General features: G+C 43.1%; 1 protein-coding gene across 1 annotated transcript in view; it reads right to left on the bottom strand.

Annotated features, from left to right (window-relative positions):
- The window catches only part of DRAP1 (DR1 associated protein 1), a 39500-nt gene that overhangs the window by 8121 nt on the left and 13309 nt on the right, over positions 1-18070 (bottom strand). Inside the window, exons 2-6 of the mRNA XM_040328864.1 lie at positions 11537-11609; positions 4936-5029; positions 595-714; positions 354-444; positions 167-258 (exon numbers count right to left, since the gene is read on the bottom strand). Of these exons, the coding sequence (XP_040184798.1) occupies positions 167-258; positions 354-444; positions 595-714; positions 4936-5029; positions 11537-11609 (470 nt within the window). The remainder of the gene's footprint in view (positions 1-166; positions 259-353; positions 445-594; positions 715-4935; positions 5030-11536; positions 11610-18070) is intronic.

Genomic DNA, 18070 nt, shown 5'->3' on the forward strand with positions numbered 1-18070 from the left:
TGGCCTGTTAGTGGGCCCTGAGAACAGGGTTGATGACCACCGTATTACAGCACCAAACCCCCCACCCCCCCCAAAAGCTGCACACTTGAATTGAACTTCACGGTTCCCGCATGAAAGATAAATTATCTTTAATTAGGTCAAATCTGAAAAAGACACAGGAATTTACCTTTGAAATGTTGCATGTGATTGCATATTTGCAGTTGGAGTCATACACATTTCTTCTTCTTCACCTTCTGTATCTGTGCCTTCAGAATCATCCTGTTAACATACAGTATCAAATAATATTCAATAATTAAGCAAAATACAAAAACAAATGAGACCACTAGCAGATTCTACTAAAAAGAAAGCCCTACCTCTTGCTCTGAATCTGTTTCAGATTGCTTTTTGTCTTTTCCCTTCATATTTGTACCTCCATTCTTTCGGCTGCTTCCAGGTTTCCGGCCCCTTGGGGAACATAAAATAAAATAATTTTTTTTGTGATGCTCAAAGTATGCTCATAAAGCATAGGAAGACTCAAAAAACAATGACCAATTACCACAAAAATGTTAGCAATTTGTACAGTAAAAGTAGGAAATGAAGGTGTAAACATCCTACCTCCGTGATACTCTCTCCCCTTCTGTGTGATTGTCTTCTGTCTCACCCTGCATATCTGGGACTGTTGCAACAAGATCCTTTAAGAAATCAAACTGCTGTTCAAGTTCTATACACTGTTTCCTGTGAAAGACAGAAAAAAAAAAAAAAAAAAAAGTAGAGCGATATATATGTCAGCGGTAGCCAAGCTGTATGCACTGGGGGGGGGGGGGGGGGGGTCGCATATGTCTTAACTTATGGCAAGCATTGCTGCATAGTGTACAATTATTCCAAGAAAAAAAATGAATTGCATTGACAAGTATAGTAGCCATAATTACCAGCCTTGAATATCTGAAGGATACACCCCCATGCATCTGAAAACGCAGTGGGTGCGAGTGCGGGAAATCACTTGGAGCAAAAGCACCATGCAATTTCCATGCAGCTGCGGTTATAAATATTTTCAAGGACATATTTCCTGCAGGTACAGCAGCCCATTTAAATGAATAGCTTGCTGAACCCACACAAACATGAGCTGCACTAACTGCATATGTGTGAACCTAGCCAGGGCAAGGATTTTAGCTGCTAAAATATCATATAAATACATTGACTAGCCAAACAGATGTCACGGGCAAAATACAAAATATGCTGCTTATCTCCAAGGCCATCATGAGTTCTGTATAAAACAGAAAATTTGTATATAAAAATTACCGACGGATCATGTCAATTTTATTTAAGAGGCAGAAAAATCGAAATAGAAAAGTAAAGAAGAGCCCACATTTTGGGTTGTCCCCAGAAGAGGAAGAGAGGGGAAATCATTAGTTCTGGTGACCTGCCCCCCCCCCCCTCCCCAAGGGATTCCAATAATTTGTAGGGATATCCTCTCACGTCCTGTATGGCTATGGGACAATAAGTGGAAATCTCCAAAATGGGACACAAATGGTGAAATTATTGTTTTTATTTAACATTTTGGTTGATTATTGTCCCATGCAGCCATTTATCTAATCTCCACATCCTAAACAGACCATTGATATGTCTGTTTGAAAAACAAGCATAATTATAGCATAATTGATTGTTTCGAACTATAGGTAATTTTAGCTGCTAAAATATTGTATAATACATAGACTAGCCAAACAGATGTCACAGGCAAAATAATACATCCGCTTCTCATCTCCAATTCTCTCACGATTCCTGTATAAAATAGTAAATCTGTATATAAAAACAGTGACAGATCTTGTCAATCTAAAATTTGAAAGGCAGATAAATCAGTAATTTGGCAGGAGCTGTATATGTATTTTGCCAAGGCAGCATATGATTTCTTTACGTTACACTTTAGGAGTAGATGAACATGTTTCTGTGTTTTCATGTCACCATCTGAATGAATACATATTTAACAAAGCATTCAGCATTATTTGGACAGCTGATCAGTCAAATAGAGAATGTTAAGAGTAAACCTACAATACAGCAAATGCAGAGACTGCAACTACTGACCTCCTTCTGATACCTGGCATGCTGACCTACTGGCTTTGGACTTTCAGAACCACTAACCCACAACAAGCAAACAAGATAAATGAAGAAATGTCAGAAATTCCTATCCGCATACATGATGCAGGTCAATGTATTGAAGAGAGTCAGCATGACATCCAGTATTTTCAGAAAGTTCAGCACTGGCTATTTCCATGTCCCTTCTCATAACAGGTTTACTTAAATAATATGGAGGACAGCGACCTGGAATGTACAGAATTTACACAGCCTCTTTAGTAAAAAAGTAAAATATATGATCACACGGACACACACATTCACAGTGCTGGAGGAAAAGGGAAGACAGTAAATGGAATTTTCTGACTAAAGATCACTTCCGACTGGCTACTTTTGCAGGTATAGCTATGGAAAACATAAAAAGCGCTGTTTAAAATCCAGTAATACATGGTCTCACCCTGCTATGCACATGCTCAGTTGCTTTCTACTTTTTGTCACTTTGACGAAAATCAGAGCCACTAGAGGCCGATCTGCTGACAGCCTAAAATTTTACAGCTGCTTAGGGCTTCAGTAAAAATGGCAGCCTCCAGCAGGAAAAAAACAACAGGGGCAATGGTGGAGGCAATTTACAACAACACACACTAATTTTGGTAGCAGAATTAAAATTGTGGAATGTATGTTCCTTGCTCATAAAAAAATAATAATTTTGTCAAGTTGTTTTGGGTAAAGTTCTGCTTTAATATCTGGTTGAACCTCCTTTGGCAGCAATGACTTCAAGCATGCACTTTCAGTAGCTCTGGATCAAACATGCACAACGTTCAGGAGGAATTTCTTGTACCATTCCGCTTTACAGAACCGCTTCACATCATATTTGTAGGATGTCTGGTGGGTGTGAAAGACTCTTGAAGTCATTTGACAGCATCTCTATGGCATTAAAGTTTGGGCCACTCCAAATGGCACATTTTCTTTTTTCTGCCTGTGGTGGATTTACTTCAATGCTTAGGGTCATTGTCCCGCTACATCACCAAAGGTCTACCAAGCTTCGCCGCACTGACATTATCCTGTAGGATATTTTGGTAAATTTGGGAATCAATTTTCCCCTCGATGATGGTAAGTGGTCTGGGCACAGAGGCAGAGACACAAAGGCCAAATAGTGATGTTTTCTCCACCATACTTCACCGGTGGGACGATGTATTGATGTTGGCAAGTTGTGCCCTTTCTGGGCCATACATTTTCTCAGTAGCGTTGTGGTTTGCCATGATGCTCTTTGGCAAACTTCAACGAGCAGCAATGTTTTGTTTTAGAGAGCAGTGGCTTCCTCTGTAGTGTTGCTGCCATGGACACCCCACCTGCCCAAAGACTTACGTATGGTAGACTCATGAACAGGGGTATTTGCCAATTCCAATGAGGTCTTCATGTCTTTAGCTGTTACTCATGGGTTTTTCTTTACCTCATTGATGACCCTACAATGTGCCTTGGGTATCATCTATGCTCAGAGCCCACTTCTAGGAAGAGTAGCCACAGTACTAAACTGTCTCGATTTATAGACAATTTGTCTAACTGTCCACTGATGGATGCCCAAGCACTGAGATTGCTTTGCATCACTTTCCAGCCTTATGCAGATCAACTACGGCGGATCATATCTCTTCAGAGAGCTCCTTTTTGCGAGGCATGGTTCACATCAGCTGATGCTTCTTATGAACAGCAATCTTAAAATGTGAGTATCTTTCAAAGTAGCTCTAAACCACACATCCAAATTAATTTCATTAGCTGGACTCCATTTGAGCAAATTAATGACTCCAATTAGCTTTTGTTAGTAATTAGTCTATGGATTCACATACTTTTTCCTCCAGCACTGTAGTGAATTTTTAATGGGCGTGTTCAATAAAGACACAAGAAACTGGAATTGTTTGTGCGTTACCAGATTAAGCACTGTGGGGTTGATTTACGAAAACTGGAGAGTGCAAAATCTGGTGCAGCTGTGCATGGTAGCCAATAAGCTTCTAACTTCAGCTTGTTCTATTGGGTTTTGACCAAAAAACCTGGAAGCCGATTGGTTTCTATGCAGAGCTGCACCAGATTTTGCACTCCCCAGTTTTAGTAAATAAACCCCATTGTATTGGTCTATTGTTGTGACTTAGATGAGGATTAGATCACATTTTATTGCAAATTACTGCAGAAAACCAGTTAATTCCTTTGCGCATATATATATATTATATATATAAATCATTTTTTTACCATATTATTTCATTAGAAGTATTCAAAGATACAAGAATAGGTACATAAAAGTTACATGGGCCCATCAGCGTGAAGAAACATTCGAGTTCCATAGTCATAACAATGCATAAACATTTTAACCTAATGTGGGTAGAATGTAGAGCAGAGTCGGTTTGTAAATATTGGAAGTTGTATAGATTATAGAATATACAGGAGCTTTGTGTTGTTTAGGCCTATAAAGCCTGTTTCTATAGAAAAATCTGACTCCTAATGGTATTGAATCTGGCGTGTGTTGAGCTAGCTTCCTGAAACCGATGGATTTGGATAGCTAGGTTTATTTGGATAGTGTGGGGGTTGTAGTTTAGGTTGCCGAGTGTCTAGTGTTATTTGGTGGATGTTGTTAGTGGTTGGGGGTAGATCTAAGGTACGACAGGCAGGGGCAGGATGGTACAGTCTCACGACCATTATTCACAAATTTGCCCCATCGGTAGGGGGAAAGAGGAGAGGGATTCTTCCAGTGTAACCCATTGTTTTGTAGATGCATGGGTGTTCCAATCCACTATCCTTGTAAGAAGGCAGGCTCTATAGTAGTGTAGATCAGTGAGGCCTATACCCCCTTTGGATTTTTATTACACGCAAACACACACACACACACACACACACACAACTTACAGGTGTGATGTAGTCATGGTCTTGGCACTTCGAGACTGTGTTACCTGACAGGCCTTCTTTAAGAGTGACTCCAGGAACAACTCTAGTGCACGAGCTAGGACTGTGTCAAGGAGTACAAGTCAACCAGTATTTAAAAATACCATTTAAAGAGTGAACCTTCTTCCAAGATACAAATAACTTGCAAGGGCAAGCTTGCTGAATCCACATGAAAAAGGGTCTGCTTTAACCAGCTCCTCTCTAGATCTTTTTTTTCCTGTACACATTAAAATCTGCAACATGCCTATAAAATTGCTTAAAGTGGAGATACACTGCATCCAAGCACCACACCAAAAATGCCATTTAATTTATTTGTAACATTCAAAGCAAACTCCGCCATCCATCCAAGTCTCCATTCTTTATTTTGCCAAAAAATTACTGAGAGAAAACACCCCCTAGCATTTTGAGGAAGGACAGAGGATGTAGCATTTACTTCCGGGAACCAATCTGCCCTTAGCTCGGACATGCAGGAAGGAGGATGTGCTTATCTGAGAAAACCCATCCTTCCCTCCTGAAAAAATATTCAACTATACAATGTAAGTAGTTAAAGCCCAATTAAAGCCTTAGTTTTTTTTACTTGTTATGTAGCTAGGCTAAATAACATATAAAAGGATATGGTATTTTTTAAATTATGTTTACCAGGTGTATGTATTTTTGATTTGTAAAAGCTACTTGCCAGCAGCATACTGGAGAGCTGGACTGCTGCTCTCACACAGGGGGTCTCCAGCGGTCCAACATTTCCTGAGATGTGGTTGTTGATTGGAGCACTGGGCAGTAAAACACAAAAAACACAAAAAAACTGAGGCTTCAAATGGGATTTAAGATACAAAATACTTAGAAAATAAATTGTCATCACTAAATTGCAGTGCCAAACCACTTCTAGCCATCACAAGCATCATTTAAAGACAATGATGACAGATCCCATCTATACTGCAACCCACTTGTATAACAGTGGAAGACAATAGAACAACTGTGTGAAAGTAATTGAATAAAATTACAGCATTTTACATTTTCATTCTGCTTCTATAGGCCTCACGTGTGACAGCAACATCTCAAGAATGCTGCAAGGAGTGGGTGGAAACAGGCACACCTAAGATTTGATTCAGGCTGTTGTTCTCTTTTACAACAAAAAGTTTCTGGAACCTTTGTTCTGTTAATTTGCTCCCTGCTTGTCCCTTCTCAAAGGTCTTCGCTGTCTGCTAGCCAGAAGGAAGGACCTCCATCAAAACTGGAAGGGAATCCAGATTACATTCAACCCCACTCCTCCTCCCCCAACTGGACAACAGAGAGACAAATGCTAATAAAACCTTCATTAAAAAAACACATCATAATACTTCCAACACTTTCAGGACGTTCATTAATCAAACATTTTTCAGGACTGAAGCAACAACCACAAGCGAGACACACATCATTAGGAGGTACATTATTGTTACCAAACTAGCGCCCCAATATGGATAAATAGTGACAGTGACGAGGTAAATACAAAGTAAAACTACAGTCAATGACTAATAATTAATAGTGCGCTAAATCACAAATCTAACTCCAATATATATGCGAATACAATAATGACCAGTTATACAGATATTTATGTGCAAAAAGTCCACATGCATAAATAAATGTGAAGATTGATTCTCGATTGTTGACAAAACGCGATTATCAAAATCACTCCATTATCTGCGATACTCTCTGCAGGATATATGTGCTAAAGATGATCACCAATACCTCTTTGTGTAATGCCTGCTCACCTCAAAGGAAGACCGCCTTGGGTCTAATAACGTTTTCAGTGATAATCCCAAAAAAAAAGTCAGCCAGAGCAGGAAATGACTTCAGCTAATAATTCTATTTCTCCAGGTTCAGTTTCTCAAAGCAAATAAAAGATCATCATCGCGCAATTGAATTCCTTTAAATAAAAATCTTAAACAGATGCACTTCCTCGGATATGAGGCACCGGAAGTATCTTCCCCGGCTTTGACTATCAAAATGTGAGTGCATCCGTTTAACCACTTGCCGCCCGCCCACTGTCAAATAAAGGCTGGGCGGTGCGGCTCTCATTCTGGGTGGACGTCATACGACAGCTTCCCAGAACGACTTCTCTTGCTCACCCCCAGGGCACGCAGCGTAGTGATCGCGGCTGCGCTGTGTTGCTAGGACATGGTGCGACCCCGATCTCTGTAAAGCGCCGCAATGGCAGAGTGGTCCTGCAGAGAGTGTCACAGATAACAGAGTGATTTGATAATCACGTTTTGTCAAAAATTTTGAATCAATTATTCACATTTATTTATGCATGTGGACTTTTTCACATAAATATTTATATAACTGGTCAATATTGTGTATATATTGGAGTTTACTATTAAGTTTAAAATTAGGGATTTAGCACACCATTTGTTATCCATTTATATGGCGTCAAAACACTTGAATTGGGAGCAGCTGCTCCCAATTTACGTATATAAATTTCTCAAATTTTGGGGTTTAATCAGTATCAGCACTTGAGTATCATTGTTGTTTTAAAATACAGTCAATGCCAAACATTTTGGCACCCCTACATTTGTCAGATAATGCACCACTTCACCCAGAAAATTGTTGCAATTACAAATGTTTAGGCATTTTCATGTTTATTTCTTTTGTTTGTATTGGTATGATAAAAAAATTGGAGAAACAAAGTCAAATTTGACACATTCCATGCAAAACTCCAAAAATGTAATTGACAAAATTGGCACCTTCTCAAAATTGTTAGAAATAATTGCATTCCAAGTTTGTGATGCGCCTGTAATTAAACTCAACGGTATCAATTAACAGGTGCTGAAAATATACTGTAGATATCACACCGGCAACCAGTTAAAATGGTGAAAAATTGACCTGTTGTATGTTTGTGTGCCACACAGAGCATGGTGAAGAGAAAAAAGTAGCAAAGAATTGTCTGAGGATTTGAGAACAAAAATTGAGAAAAAGCATGGACAACCTCAAAGTTACAAGTCCATCTCCAGAGACCTTAATGTTCCTGTGTCCAGTGTGCGCAACATTAGCAAGACTTTTACAGCCTATGGCACTGTAGCTAATCTCCCAGGACGTGGACGATAGAGAAATATTGATCAAGATTGCAACAAAGGATTGTTCGAATGGTGGATAAAGAACCTCAATCAACTCCCAGATGAATTCAAGCTGACCTTCAGGCACAGGGCACAACTGTGTCAACTCGCACTTTAAGTCGCCACCTGAATGAAAAGGGATGCTATGGTAGGAGACCTAGGAGGACCCCACTGCTGACACATAAAACATAAAAAAGCCAAATCCTTTTGGAAGAATGTGCTGTGGATAGACAAAACAAAATTACAGCTTTTTGATAAAGCCTGTCCTATTGTTTTCAGAAAAAGAAATGAGGCCTATAACGAAAATAATACAGTCCCTGCAGTCAAAAATGGTGGAGGTTGACTGATGTTTTGGGGTTGCTTTGCTGCTTCAGGAACTGGGATGTCTTGACCATGTGCATGGCATTATGAAATTTGAAGACTACCAAAGAATTCTGGGGTGCAATGTAGGGCCCAGTGTCAGAAAGTTGGGTATCCGTCAGAGGTCATGGGTCTTCTAGCAGGATAATGACCTAAAACACCCAAAAACGGATTAAGACAAAGCGCTGGAGAGTACTGAACTTACCAGCAATGAGTCCAAATCTAAATCCCATAGAGCACCTGTGGACAGATCTCAAAACAGCAGTTGGGAAAAGGAATCCTTCCAATCTGAGAGACCTGGAGCAGTTAGCCAAAGAAGAGTGGGCCAAAACTCCAGTAGCGAAGTGTAAGAAACTCATTGATGGTTACAGGAAGCGATCGTTTTCATTTATTTTTTCCAAGGGGGTGAACTACCAAATATTAAATTGAGGGTGCCAATAATTTTGTCCGGTCCAGTTCTGCGTGGAATATGTCAGATTTGGCTCTTTGTTTCTCCACTTTTTTGTGTCATACCAATACAAACAAAAGAAATAAGCATACAAATGCCTAAACATTTATAATTGCAAAAATGTTCTGGGCAAAGTTGTGCTTTATCTGACAGAAATGCAGGGGTGCCAATATTTTTGCCCATGACTGTATACAAAGCTGAGGCATGTGAAAGGATGCAATTCGAGTAGATAGCATCAATGAGATTAAAGTCAATGCATATGAAGTTGCAGATGAAATGCAAGGTTAAGTAGTGGGGATAGAGCCAAGATGAAAATAGGTACACTTTATACTGATGAAGGTGAAAGTAATCACATAAAAAGAGAAAGTAAAGAATGCAGAGGAAAATAAAAGGACAAGGCAAAAAAAGATTGTAAAAGAACAGTTTGCTTGTTTGCCAGAGACTGGAGCAGACTTTTCCTACATACTCCTGTTACCCATGTGGTTCTAGGAGGCAGAACTTTTTTTTACCTTAAAAGGATACGTTGACCTTTACAGAAAAAAAAATGCACTTTCTTTGTAGGTTAAAAAAATAAAAATAAAAAATGCATGTCTCCTGCAGACCCCTCAGCGTATCCGCTTCCTCGTACGAGGAAGCCGATAAATGCTGACAGGAATAATGAATGAACTACCACAGCACTCACAGCGCCATGGTAGTTCATTGAAAACTAAAAGCCGACACCCGCAAAGGCTGCTGAACCTCGTAGCTTTCCATTCACAGAGCGCGGTCGGGTGGGTGGAGCCCTGCACGGCCCCCGTTTTTTATTTTGTCAGGTTGCAGGTGGAGCAGAACCCCCCCCCCCCCGCTAGCTGGCTTGGGGAGGTGTGGGGGCCGACGCATTCATAACATGTTACATTCCAAATATGGATGGAACGTGTTATGAAAGATGAACTTCTCCTTTAATGCACCCTATAATAAGGTAAAAAATGTCCCGTTGGTTCTATCGGCCCCTCTCCTCCCTTTATACTTACCAGAGTTGGATCTCGATTAAGTGCTGTGCCTGAGCGCAACCGAGTCCTCTCCTCACAAGACTTATCTAATTCTGCGATTAGGGAGCAAGGGAAGGGTTGAGACACACACAGCCTGGCTCGAGAGGGAGCCCACAGGTGCGCCCCCATAGAAAGCAGCTTCTTATGGTAGAGTAACCAGAAGAGGAGGAGGTGAAAATGTCAGTAGGCGACCCCAGAAGAGAAGGTTTGAGGCCGCTCTATGCAATACCAGAGCAGGTAAGTAGAACAAGTTTATTATTTTAATTTTTTTTAAAAAGATAGTGCTTTACAATCACTTTACATTTTACTCAATGTCCTCTCCCCAATCATTGTTCTTTTACTATCGTTCATCTGACATGTCCACTGATATACAGTGCTTTTTACTTTCAGGCTTCCTGCACATGGTGCTGTACAGTGTGCAGAGTCTGCATATTCACTCTCCCAGTACTGGCAGCTGATGCACATCCATTGAGATAAATTAGAAAATGCAATTGTACGCAGTTATGAGGCAGGGGTTCCATAAAGCACCCACATGAACATATGTTCCAAATGAACACACTCTGCATTTGAAGCATACGTCCGAGCGCGTGTGGGCGCTTTACACAACCCCAGGCTCGTAACCGCATACAGCCACATTTTCTAAATTCATCTCATTAAGCTGAGCTGTATGTGGCAGCTGTGGGTTCAATGAGACTCCTTACACGGGCTCTGCATATTACATGGCGCTTGTATGAAGCCCTAAGCTGGCCATGGACTATACAAATTTTCTTGTTCAATTTCCTTTAGATTTACGTTCAACTATGTACTGTAGTGCAGGGGCCTGCCTAATTGCATACAAATTAAAAGTGTTTAGCTTTGACCTCATATTATATGGTTTTGGTAAATCTAAAGGAAAATTGTAGAAGAAAAATTATATAAAATGCATGGTCAGCCTTAGACCTTTATTACATTCACTATTATTCAAATAAAGTGTATCCATTACTGTGCTTTTTGGCACAACTGCAAATTATACCGTTTTCATCATTATCTATGTCTGAATTTGATATTTTTGAAAATGAACCCAAAAGTAAAGCATATCAGAAATGTACCTCATGTTTTACATAATGTTTTCAGACCTGATAAAGGGAAACATTCAGAACCCCTTGAAAATGTGTTGGGCTTTCTGCTAAAAAAAAAAAAAAAATAATAAAAATTTCTATAACTTATAAACTGGATGGCGCGTTCCTCCCCGCACATTAAACCGATCTGAGCGACATGCCGACCTACAGCCCCGGTCTTCCAGAGAGTTGCCTAAAGGAAATTTCCCCCGGATCAAATATACCCTGACACCTACCTGGATTAAGGGCCAGTTTACCCCATAGAAATGCAGTCTGTATGTATATTTTTTAATGTGCTGCGCTTTTCCCCCTTTTTTTTTTTATCTTCAACTCAATTAAAGACATGCATTTTGGTGCAGTTTTGATGTTTTTTTACTGTGTTCCAGTACAGTTCAGTGAAGAAAAAACGCAGCAGGTTCTACTTTTTTTTTTTCTGGACTAGAACTGAACACAATGGTGTGAGCTATACATTCTTAAACTGCCTTAAACTGCAAACCTTCAAAATATATTGCTTATTAATACAGGTCATGCATATTAAAAGGATACAAATTATGACAGGAACAGCAGCAGCAACTTTGCCTATTTCTTCATCCGTTTGCATAATCTTCTTAATTCGTGCCTGCAAATCAAAAACAGTATATCATGGCAATGACAAAACAAACCTACAATCAGAGGCAAAAAAAAAAAGAAGATTTTTGTACATACTGTAAATTATAATTTTTTTTAGATCCCAATGAGGGACACAGCTTTATTTATAATATGCAAGCGAGGGTTATACACCTGGCTACAGGAGAAACTGACATGCAGGCCAGTCTATCAGAAGCTTTAAGGCCCCTTCCACACGGACGGATAGAATGGTGCTTTTAGCTGCGGATTTTACCGCAGCTAGAAGCACACAATGCTTTCCTATGACACCCTTTACACACTACGGTTACCTGTGGTTTTGTTGCCCGCGGTTTTGTGCGGATAGGAAAATAATAGAACTGAATGCGTCCAGCTGCGATGTCCCGCAGCTATCGGCACATAACCGCAGTGCACTGTGTCAGCTGCGTTTGGTATGGATCTTGAGGGGGAACTCCACGCCAAATTTCAAATTAAAAAAACGGCATTGGTTTCCCCTCCAAGAGCATAACCCCCGTTTGCCGAAAAAACAGCGTGGGGGTCCCCCAAAATCCATACCAGACCCGTATTCGAGCAGCAGCTCGGCCGGTCAGGAAAGGGGGTGGGGACGAGCGAGCGCCCCCTCCTTAACCGTGCCAGGCTAAGGTTGTCGGGAAGAGGCCCTGTCCTCATCAACATGGGGAGGTAGGTGCTTTGGGGCACCCTGCGGCCCCCCCACACCAAGGCACCCTGTCCCCATGTTAATAAGGACAGGGCCTCTTCCCGACAACCCTGGCTGTTGGTTTTCGGGGTCTGCGGGCGGGGAGCTTATCGGAATCCGGGAGCCCAATTTAATAAGGGGGCCTCCAGATCCCGGCCCCCCACCCTAGGTGAATGAGTATGGGGTACATCGTACCCCTACCCATTCACCTGGCGAAAAAAAAAATGTAAAGAAAAAAACAAAAAAAAAAACAAACACACACTACACAGGGTTTTTAAAGTAATTTATTAGTCAGCTCCGGGGGCGTTCTGCCGCCCCCCTCTCTTCTTTAGCTCTTTTACGAGGGGGGCCCAGGCTTCTTCAACGTCTTCTGCGGGGGGGGTGGGGCGCTTTCTTCTTTAGCTCTTTTACGAGGCCCCGTCCCCAGCTTCTTCAACGTCTTCTGCTGGGGGGGGGCGGGGTCCCGGTAATTCACCGCCGTCTGGTTCTCTACCCCCAGGGGCCCCTGCTCTCTTCTTTAGCTCTTTTACGAGCGGGAGGGGCCCGGGCTTCTGTCACCTTCTTCTTTACTTCGATGTTGACACGTCGCTTCCTCCCGCTGTAATGCCGTGTGCGCGGCTCACACCGCTTTATATAGGCATCTTATGACGTCACAGTCCCATCATGCTACGGGTGGCGACGACATAAGGGGGCGGATATCACTTGGTGACCCCGCCCGGAGCATGATGGGACTTTGACGTCATAAGAGGCCTATATAAAGCGGTGCGAGCCGCGCACACTGCATTACAGTGGGAGGAAGCGACGTGTCAACATCGAAGAAGAGAAGGCAGAAGGCGACAGAAGCCAGGGCCTCCCGCTCGTAAAAGAGCTAAAGAAGAGAGCGGGGACCCCCCCCCCCCCCGGAAGAGAACCAGACGGTGGTGAAGCCGGGACCCCCCTCGTAAACGAGCTAAAGAAGAGGGGGGGGGCCGGCAGAACGGCCCCCGAAGCTGACTAATAAATTACTGTGTTTTTTTACATTTGTTTTCCGCCAGGTGAATGGGTAGGGGTACGATGTACCCCTTACTCATTCACCTAGGGTGGGGGGCCGGGGTCTGGCGGCCCCTATATTAAAGGGGGCTCCCGGATTCCGATAAGCTCCCCGCCCGCAGACCCTGACAACCAACGGCCAGGGTTGTCGGGAAGAGGCCCTGTCCTCATCAACATGGGGACAGGGTGCTTTTGGGTAGGGGGGCCGCAGGGCGCCCCAAAGCACCTACCTCCCCATGTTGAGGGCATGCGGCCTAGCATGGTTAATGGGGGGGGGTGCTTGCTCGTCCCCAACCCCATTCCTGACCGCCCGAGCTGCTGCTCAGATATGGGTCTAGTATCCCCACGCAGTTTTTTCGGCGTACGGGGGTTCCCCTTAAAATCCATAGCAGACCCAAGGGCCTGGCATGCTCTTGGAGGGGGAACCCATGCTGGTTTTTGTATTTGAAATTTGGCATGGAGTTCTTCCTCAAGATTCATACCAGACAGTGCTTGGTATTGGCGGGGATCCAAGTTGGATCCCCGTTCAATATCGCGCCGTGGCTAAACGCAACCGCAGCTAAAAGCACTGTACAAATGCAGCTGATCGCTGTGCCTGGAGTCTTGAATTCCAGCAAAACATAAACTAAGACTTTTGAACTCTATGTATAATCCTTTTCTTTGCGTTCATTGATTGGCACAGCTTCCTCCATTCTTATTCTGTGTATTCTCCTCTCGTGAATGCTTGCTAATCCTGAGCAGGGTTTACGCCGGCGTATCAGTAGATACGCCGACGTAACTCTGAATCTGCGCCGTCGTAAGTTTAAGTGTATTCTCAAACTGAGATCACTTAAACCTAGCTAAGATACGACAGCCTGCGCCGTCGTATCTTAGGGTGCAATATTTAGGCTGGCCGCTAGGTGGCGCTTCCGTTGAGTTCGGCGTAGAATATGTAAATGCCTAGATACGCCGATTCACGAACGTACGTGCGCCTGTCGCAGTAAAGATACGCCGTTTACGCAAGGCGTTTTCCGGCGTAAAGTTATTCCATCAAATAGCTGGCCTAGTCAATGTTAAGCATGGCCGTCATTCCTGCGTCGAAATTTGAAAATTTTACGTTGTTTGCGCAAGTCGTCCGTGAATAGGGCTGGACGTAATTTACGTTCACGTCGAAACCAATACGTCCTTGCGGCGTACTTTGGAGCAATGCACACTGGGATATGTACACGGACGGCGCATGCGCCGTTCGTAAAAAACGTCAATCACGTCGGGTCACATTCCATTAACATAAAACACGCCCCCTCATCCTCATTTGAATTAGGCACGCTTACGCCGGCCCCATTTACGCTACGCCGTCGTAAGTTAGGAGGCAAGTACTTTGTGACTACAGTATTGCCTCTCTGACTTAAGGCGGCGTAGCGTAAATACGATACGCTACGCCGCCTTAAATATGCGGCGCCCTACTTGAATCTGGCTAAGTGTGTTCTGGGTTCTGTAAAGCTCATTATACAATCTCTTTTAGATCTACCATAACTATGTAGTGCAAGGGTCTGCCTAATTGGATACAGGGTGAATGGCAAGACAGTTGTGGTTCTAATGGTCAACTTTTTTTTTTAAATCTTGTGAGAGAAACTGCCCCCCAAGCCTCCTTATACTTACTTTAGATTCGCAATCCAGAGGTGTGAACAAGAGCATCACCAGAGGATCCGCCACTATAACAAAATGTATGGACCTAGAGACAAACTTGTCCAGTTAGCAGTTGACTCAGGAAGCCAGGAGGTCCATATCGGGCAAGTAATATCAGAAGACTGAAACCACCTCTCAAGAAGAACCCATTTCCCTGTGTCCAGACGTTAGCCATCTGTGGAAGTCCACGTACCTATTATTACACGCTTTGAATACAAAAGGCAGAAGGCTGGATGCTCTCTGCATGCTCCAAGCACAAAGACAGAGCTGCCAAAAACAGCATCGTAGCCAACGGAGCAGGCTTCCAATCATGTGATCAATGTGACAGCCAATCACAGTGTTCACTTATCCTTCCTATCCACCTGGGGGTTAATTATTAAAGGGGATGCCAGGGCAGGCAGGAAGGGGTTAAAAAAATACTGTTTAATAATTTACAATAAATGATGACCTGAAAGCTATTTATCTCACTCTGGTATGTTCTTGAGAATGACCTTACTACTACTACCAACTATACTACGACTTGGATAATTTAAAACATTACCTCTTATTTACATTCAGAGAAATAAAAGACCTCACTTTTCTAATTTGCGAAAAGGCAAGCTAAGCTGTTGAGAAAACAACTTCAATGCTTCTGCTTTCATTTTGAGTATGAATTGGTTCACAGTGCCTGCAACAACAGAGGTCAGTGAGGGCTTCCTATAAGTGGAAGTCCAGTCTAACCCTAACTAAGCTTAAACCTGTTACCACCCCCATTCTAAGCTGTATACAAACTAGCCTGTAAAAGAAAGATGTGAATACTTACTGAATCTAAGCAGGGCTGGTGCTTCCACTAGGGAAACTAGGCAGCCGCCTAGGGCGCCCAGCGGCTGGTTTCCCTATGCATCTGCATGCTCTGCAGGCTGCAGCATGTAACTCAGTCTCAGGCAGCCGCTCCGTCCGACTGATAGTGTAATTGGAGGCACAGCATTGCACTGGAGCCTGGAAGACATGTCCCGGGTCTCCCAACAGAACGAAAGCAAACATCCCCTGCTGCTGCGCTCCTTTATGATCATCAGTGACCGACCTGTCTGTATCTCTCAGAGACTCTCTGGTGATTGTCCCAGTAAAGCCAGCTCTGTCTTACACACAGTGCATTCCTTAGAGCAGGTGTGCCCAACTGCTGGCCATCCGATGTGGCTCACTACCTCCTGCTCTGAGATGGTGGGTCGGCAAGCCCAGATTGCAGGTTCCCGACTCGCTATCCCAGAGCATCAGTGTGAAGAATGGAGCTTGCATTAGAGGAAGCAGAGCAGATGCTTCCTGTATAGCACCGTCTCCTGTCACACGGGTAGGACAAAGGGGAGTAGAGTCAGGGGCGGAGCCATTGGGGCGGCAAAATTAGGTTTTGCCTAGGATGTCAAAAATTCTTACACCAGCCCTGAATCTAAGGGAGCTACTGTCCGGTCATATGAACTTCCCAGCAGCCAGCTTCAGAAAAGAGAGCAGTGACGGCTGCAATGCCTTTTATACATTTTTGGCTGTCCCTCTCTACTGAAGCCCAGCATCTGACCGGACCAGAGTGACATTAGTTAAGTTTTGAGCAGACTTTTACTTTACCAAGCTTTACAAGTCATTAGGCTTGGTTCACACCTATGCATTTTTTTGTGCGTTTTCAGTTTGGCAGAAACACTACAGTCCATTTAACATGGTTTTCTACGAGACAAGTTCACATCTGTGCTGGTTTTTGGTTCCATAGACTTCAATGGATCAAAAACATGTATTGAAAAATGCAAAATGCACCTGCAATCTGCAAAGGTGTGAATCAGGCCTCAGTCTGGTGTTAAACATAAAAATTATGACCATAGAATTATTTCTCCAACTCTGACATTTGGGGCATTACCTAATGTGTGGTGCAGTTGCCGTTAATGCATGCCCCATGGAATTTTTAATACAAAAAAAGGATTTTTAATACAGAAATGTTGGCTTACTGAAAAGTATGTCCATGTTCAGTATAGTATGTACTTAATACTTGGTCAGGCTCCATTTGCATTAATTACTGCATCAATGCGGCGTGGAATGAAAGTGATCAGCCTGTGGCACTGCTGATGTTTTATGGGAGCCCAGACTACTTTAATAGCGGCCTTCAGCTCATCTACATTGTAGAGTCTGATGTCTCTTATCTTCCTCTTAACAATACTCCACAGATTTTCTACACAGTGGACCAACACCACTAGATGATATGGCTCCCCAAAACATCACTGACTTCGGAAAGTTTTGCATTTCATTTGGTAATCAAGGTCCCAGAGTCTGGGGGGGAAGAGTGGAGAGGCACAGAATACAAGTTGTATGGGGTCCAATACGAAGTTTCCACAGTCAGTGATGATTTGGGGAGCCATGTCATCTGCTGGTGTTGGTCCACTGCGTTTCATCAAGTCCAAAGTCAGCGCAGCCGTCTGCCAGGATTCTAGAGCACTTCATGCTTCCCTCTGCTGACCAGCTTTATGGAGATGCCAATTTCATTTTTCAGCAGGACTTGGCACCTGCCCACACTGCCAAAAGTACCAAAACCTTGTTTAATGATCATGTTATCACTGTGCTTGATTGGCCAGCAAACTCGCCTGACCCAAACCCCATAGAGAATCTGTGGGGTATTGTCAAGAGGAAGATGAGAGACACCAGACCCAACAAGGCAGACAAGCTGAAAGCCGCTATCAAAGCTACCCGGGCTTCCATAACACCTCAGCAATGCCACACGCTGATTGTCTATGCCACGCTGCATTGATGCAGTAATTCATGCAAAAGGAGCCCCAACCAAGTATAGAGTGCATTCTATACTGTACATGGACACAGGGGCATACCTAGAGCATCAGGCACCCCCCCCCCCCCCAACTCTAAAATGTAAAAAAAAAAAAAAAAAAAAAAAAAAAAAAAAAGGAAGAAGGAAACCCCACTGTGCCCCCTGCATCCCACAATATTTCTTTGTCACTACTATGTACCACCTTTCCACAACTGCCCCTCTGGCCCCACTTTACATTACACTTTCCCCTACACCTCTGGACCCCTTTACATTACACAGCACCCTGTAC

The sequence above is a fragment of the Rana temporaria genome, chromosome 11 (genome assembly GCF_905171775.1).
Source record: "Rana temporaria chromosome 11, aRanTem1.1, whole genome shotgun sequence".
Classification (NCBI taxonomy): Eukaryota; Metazoa; Chordata; class Amphibia; order Anura; family Ranidae; genus Rana; species Rana temporaria.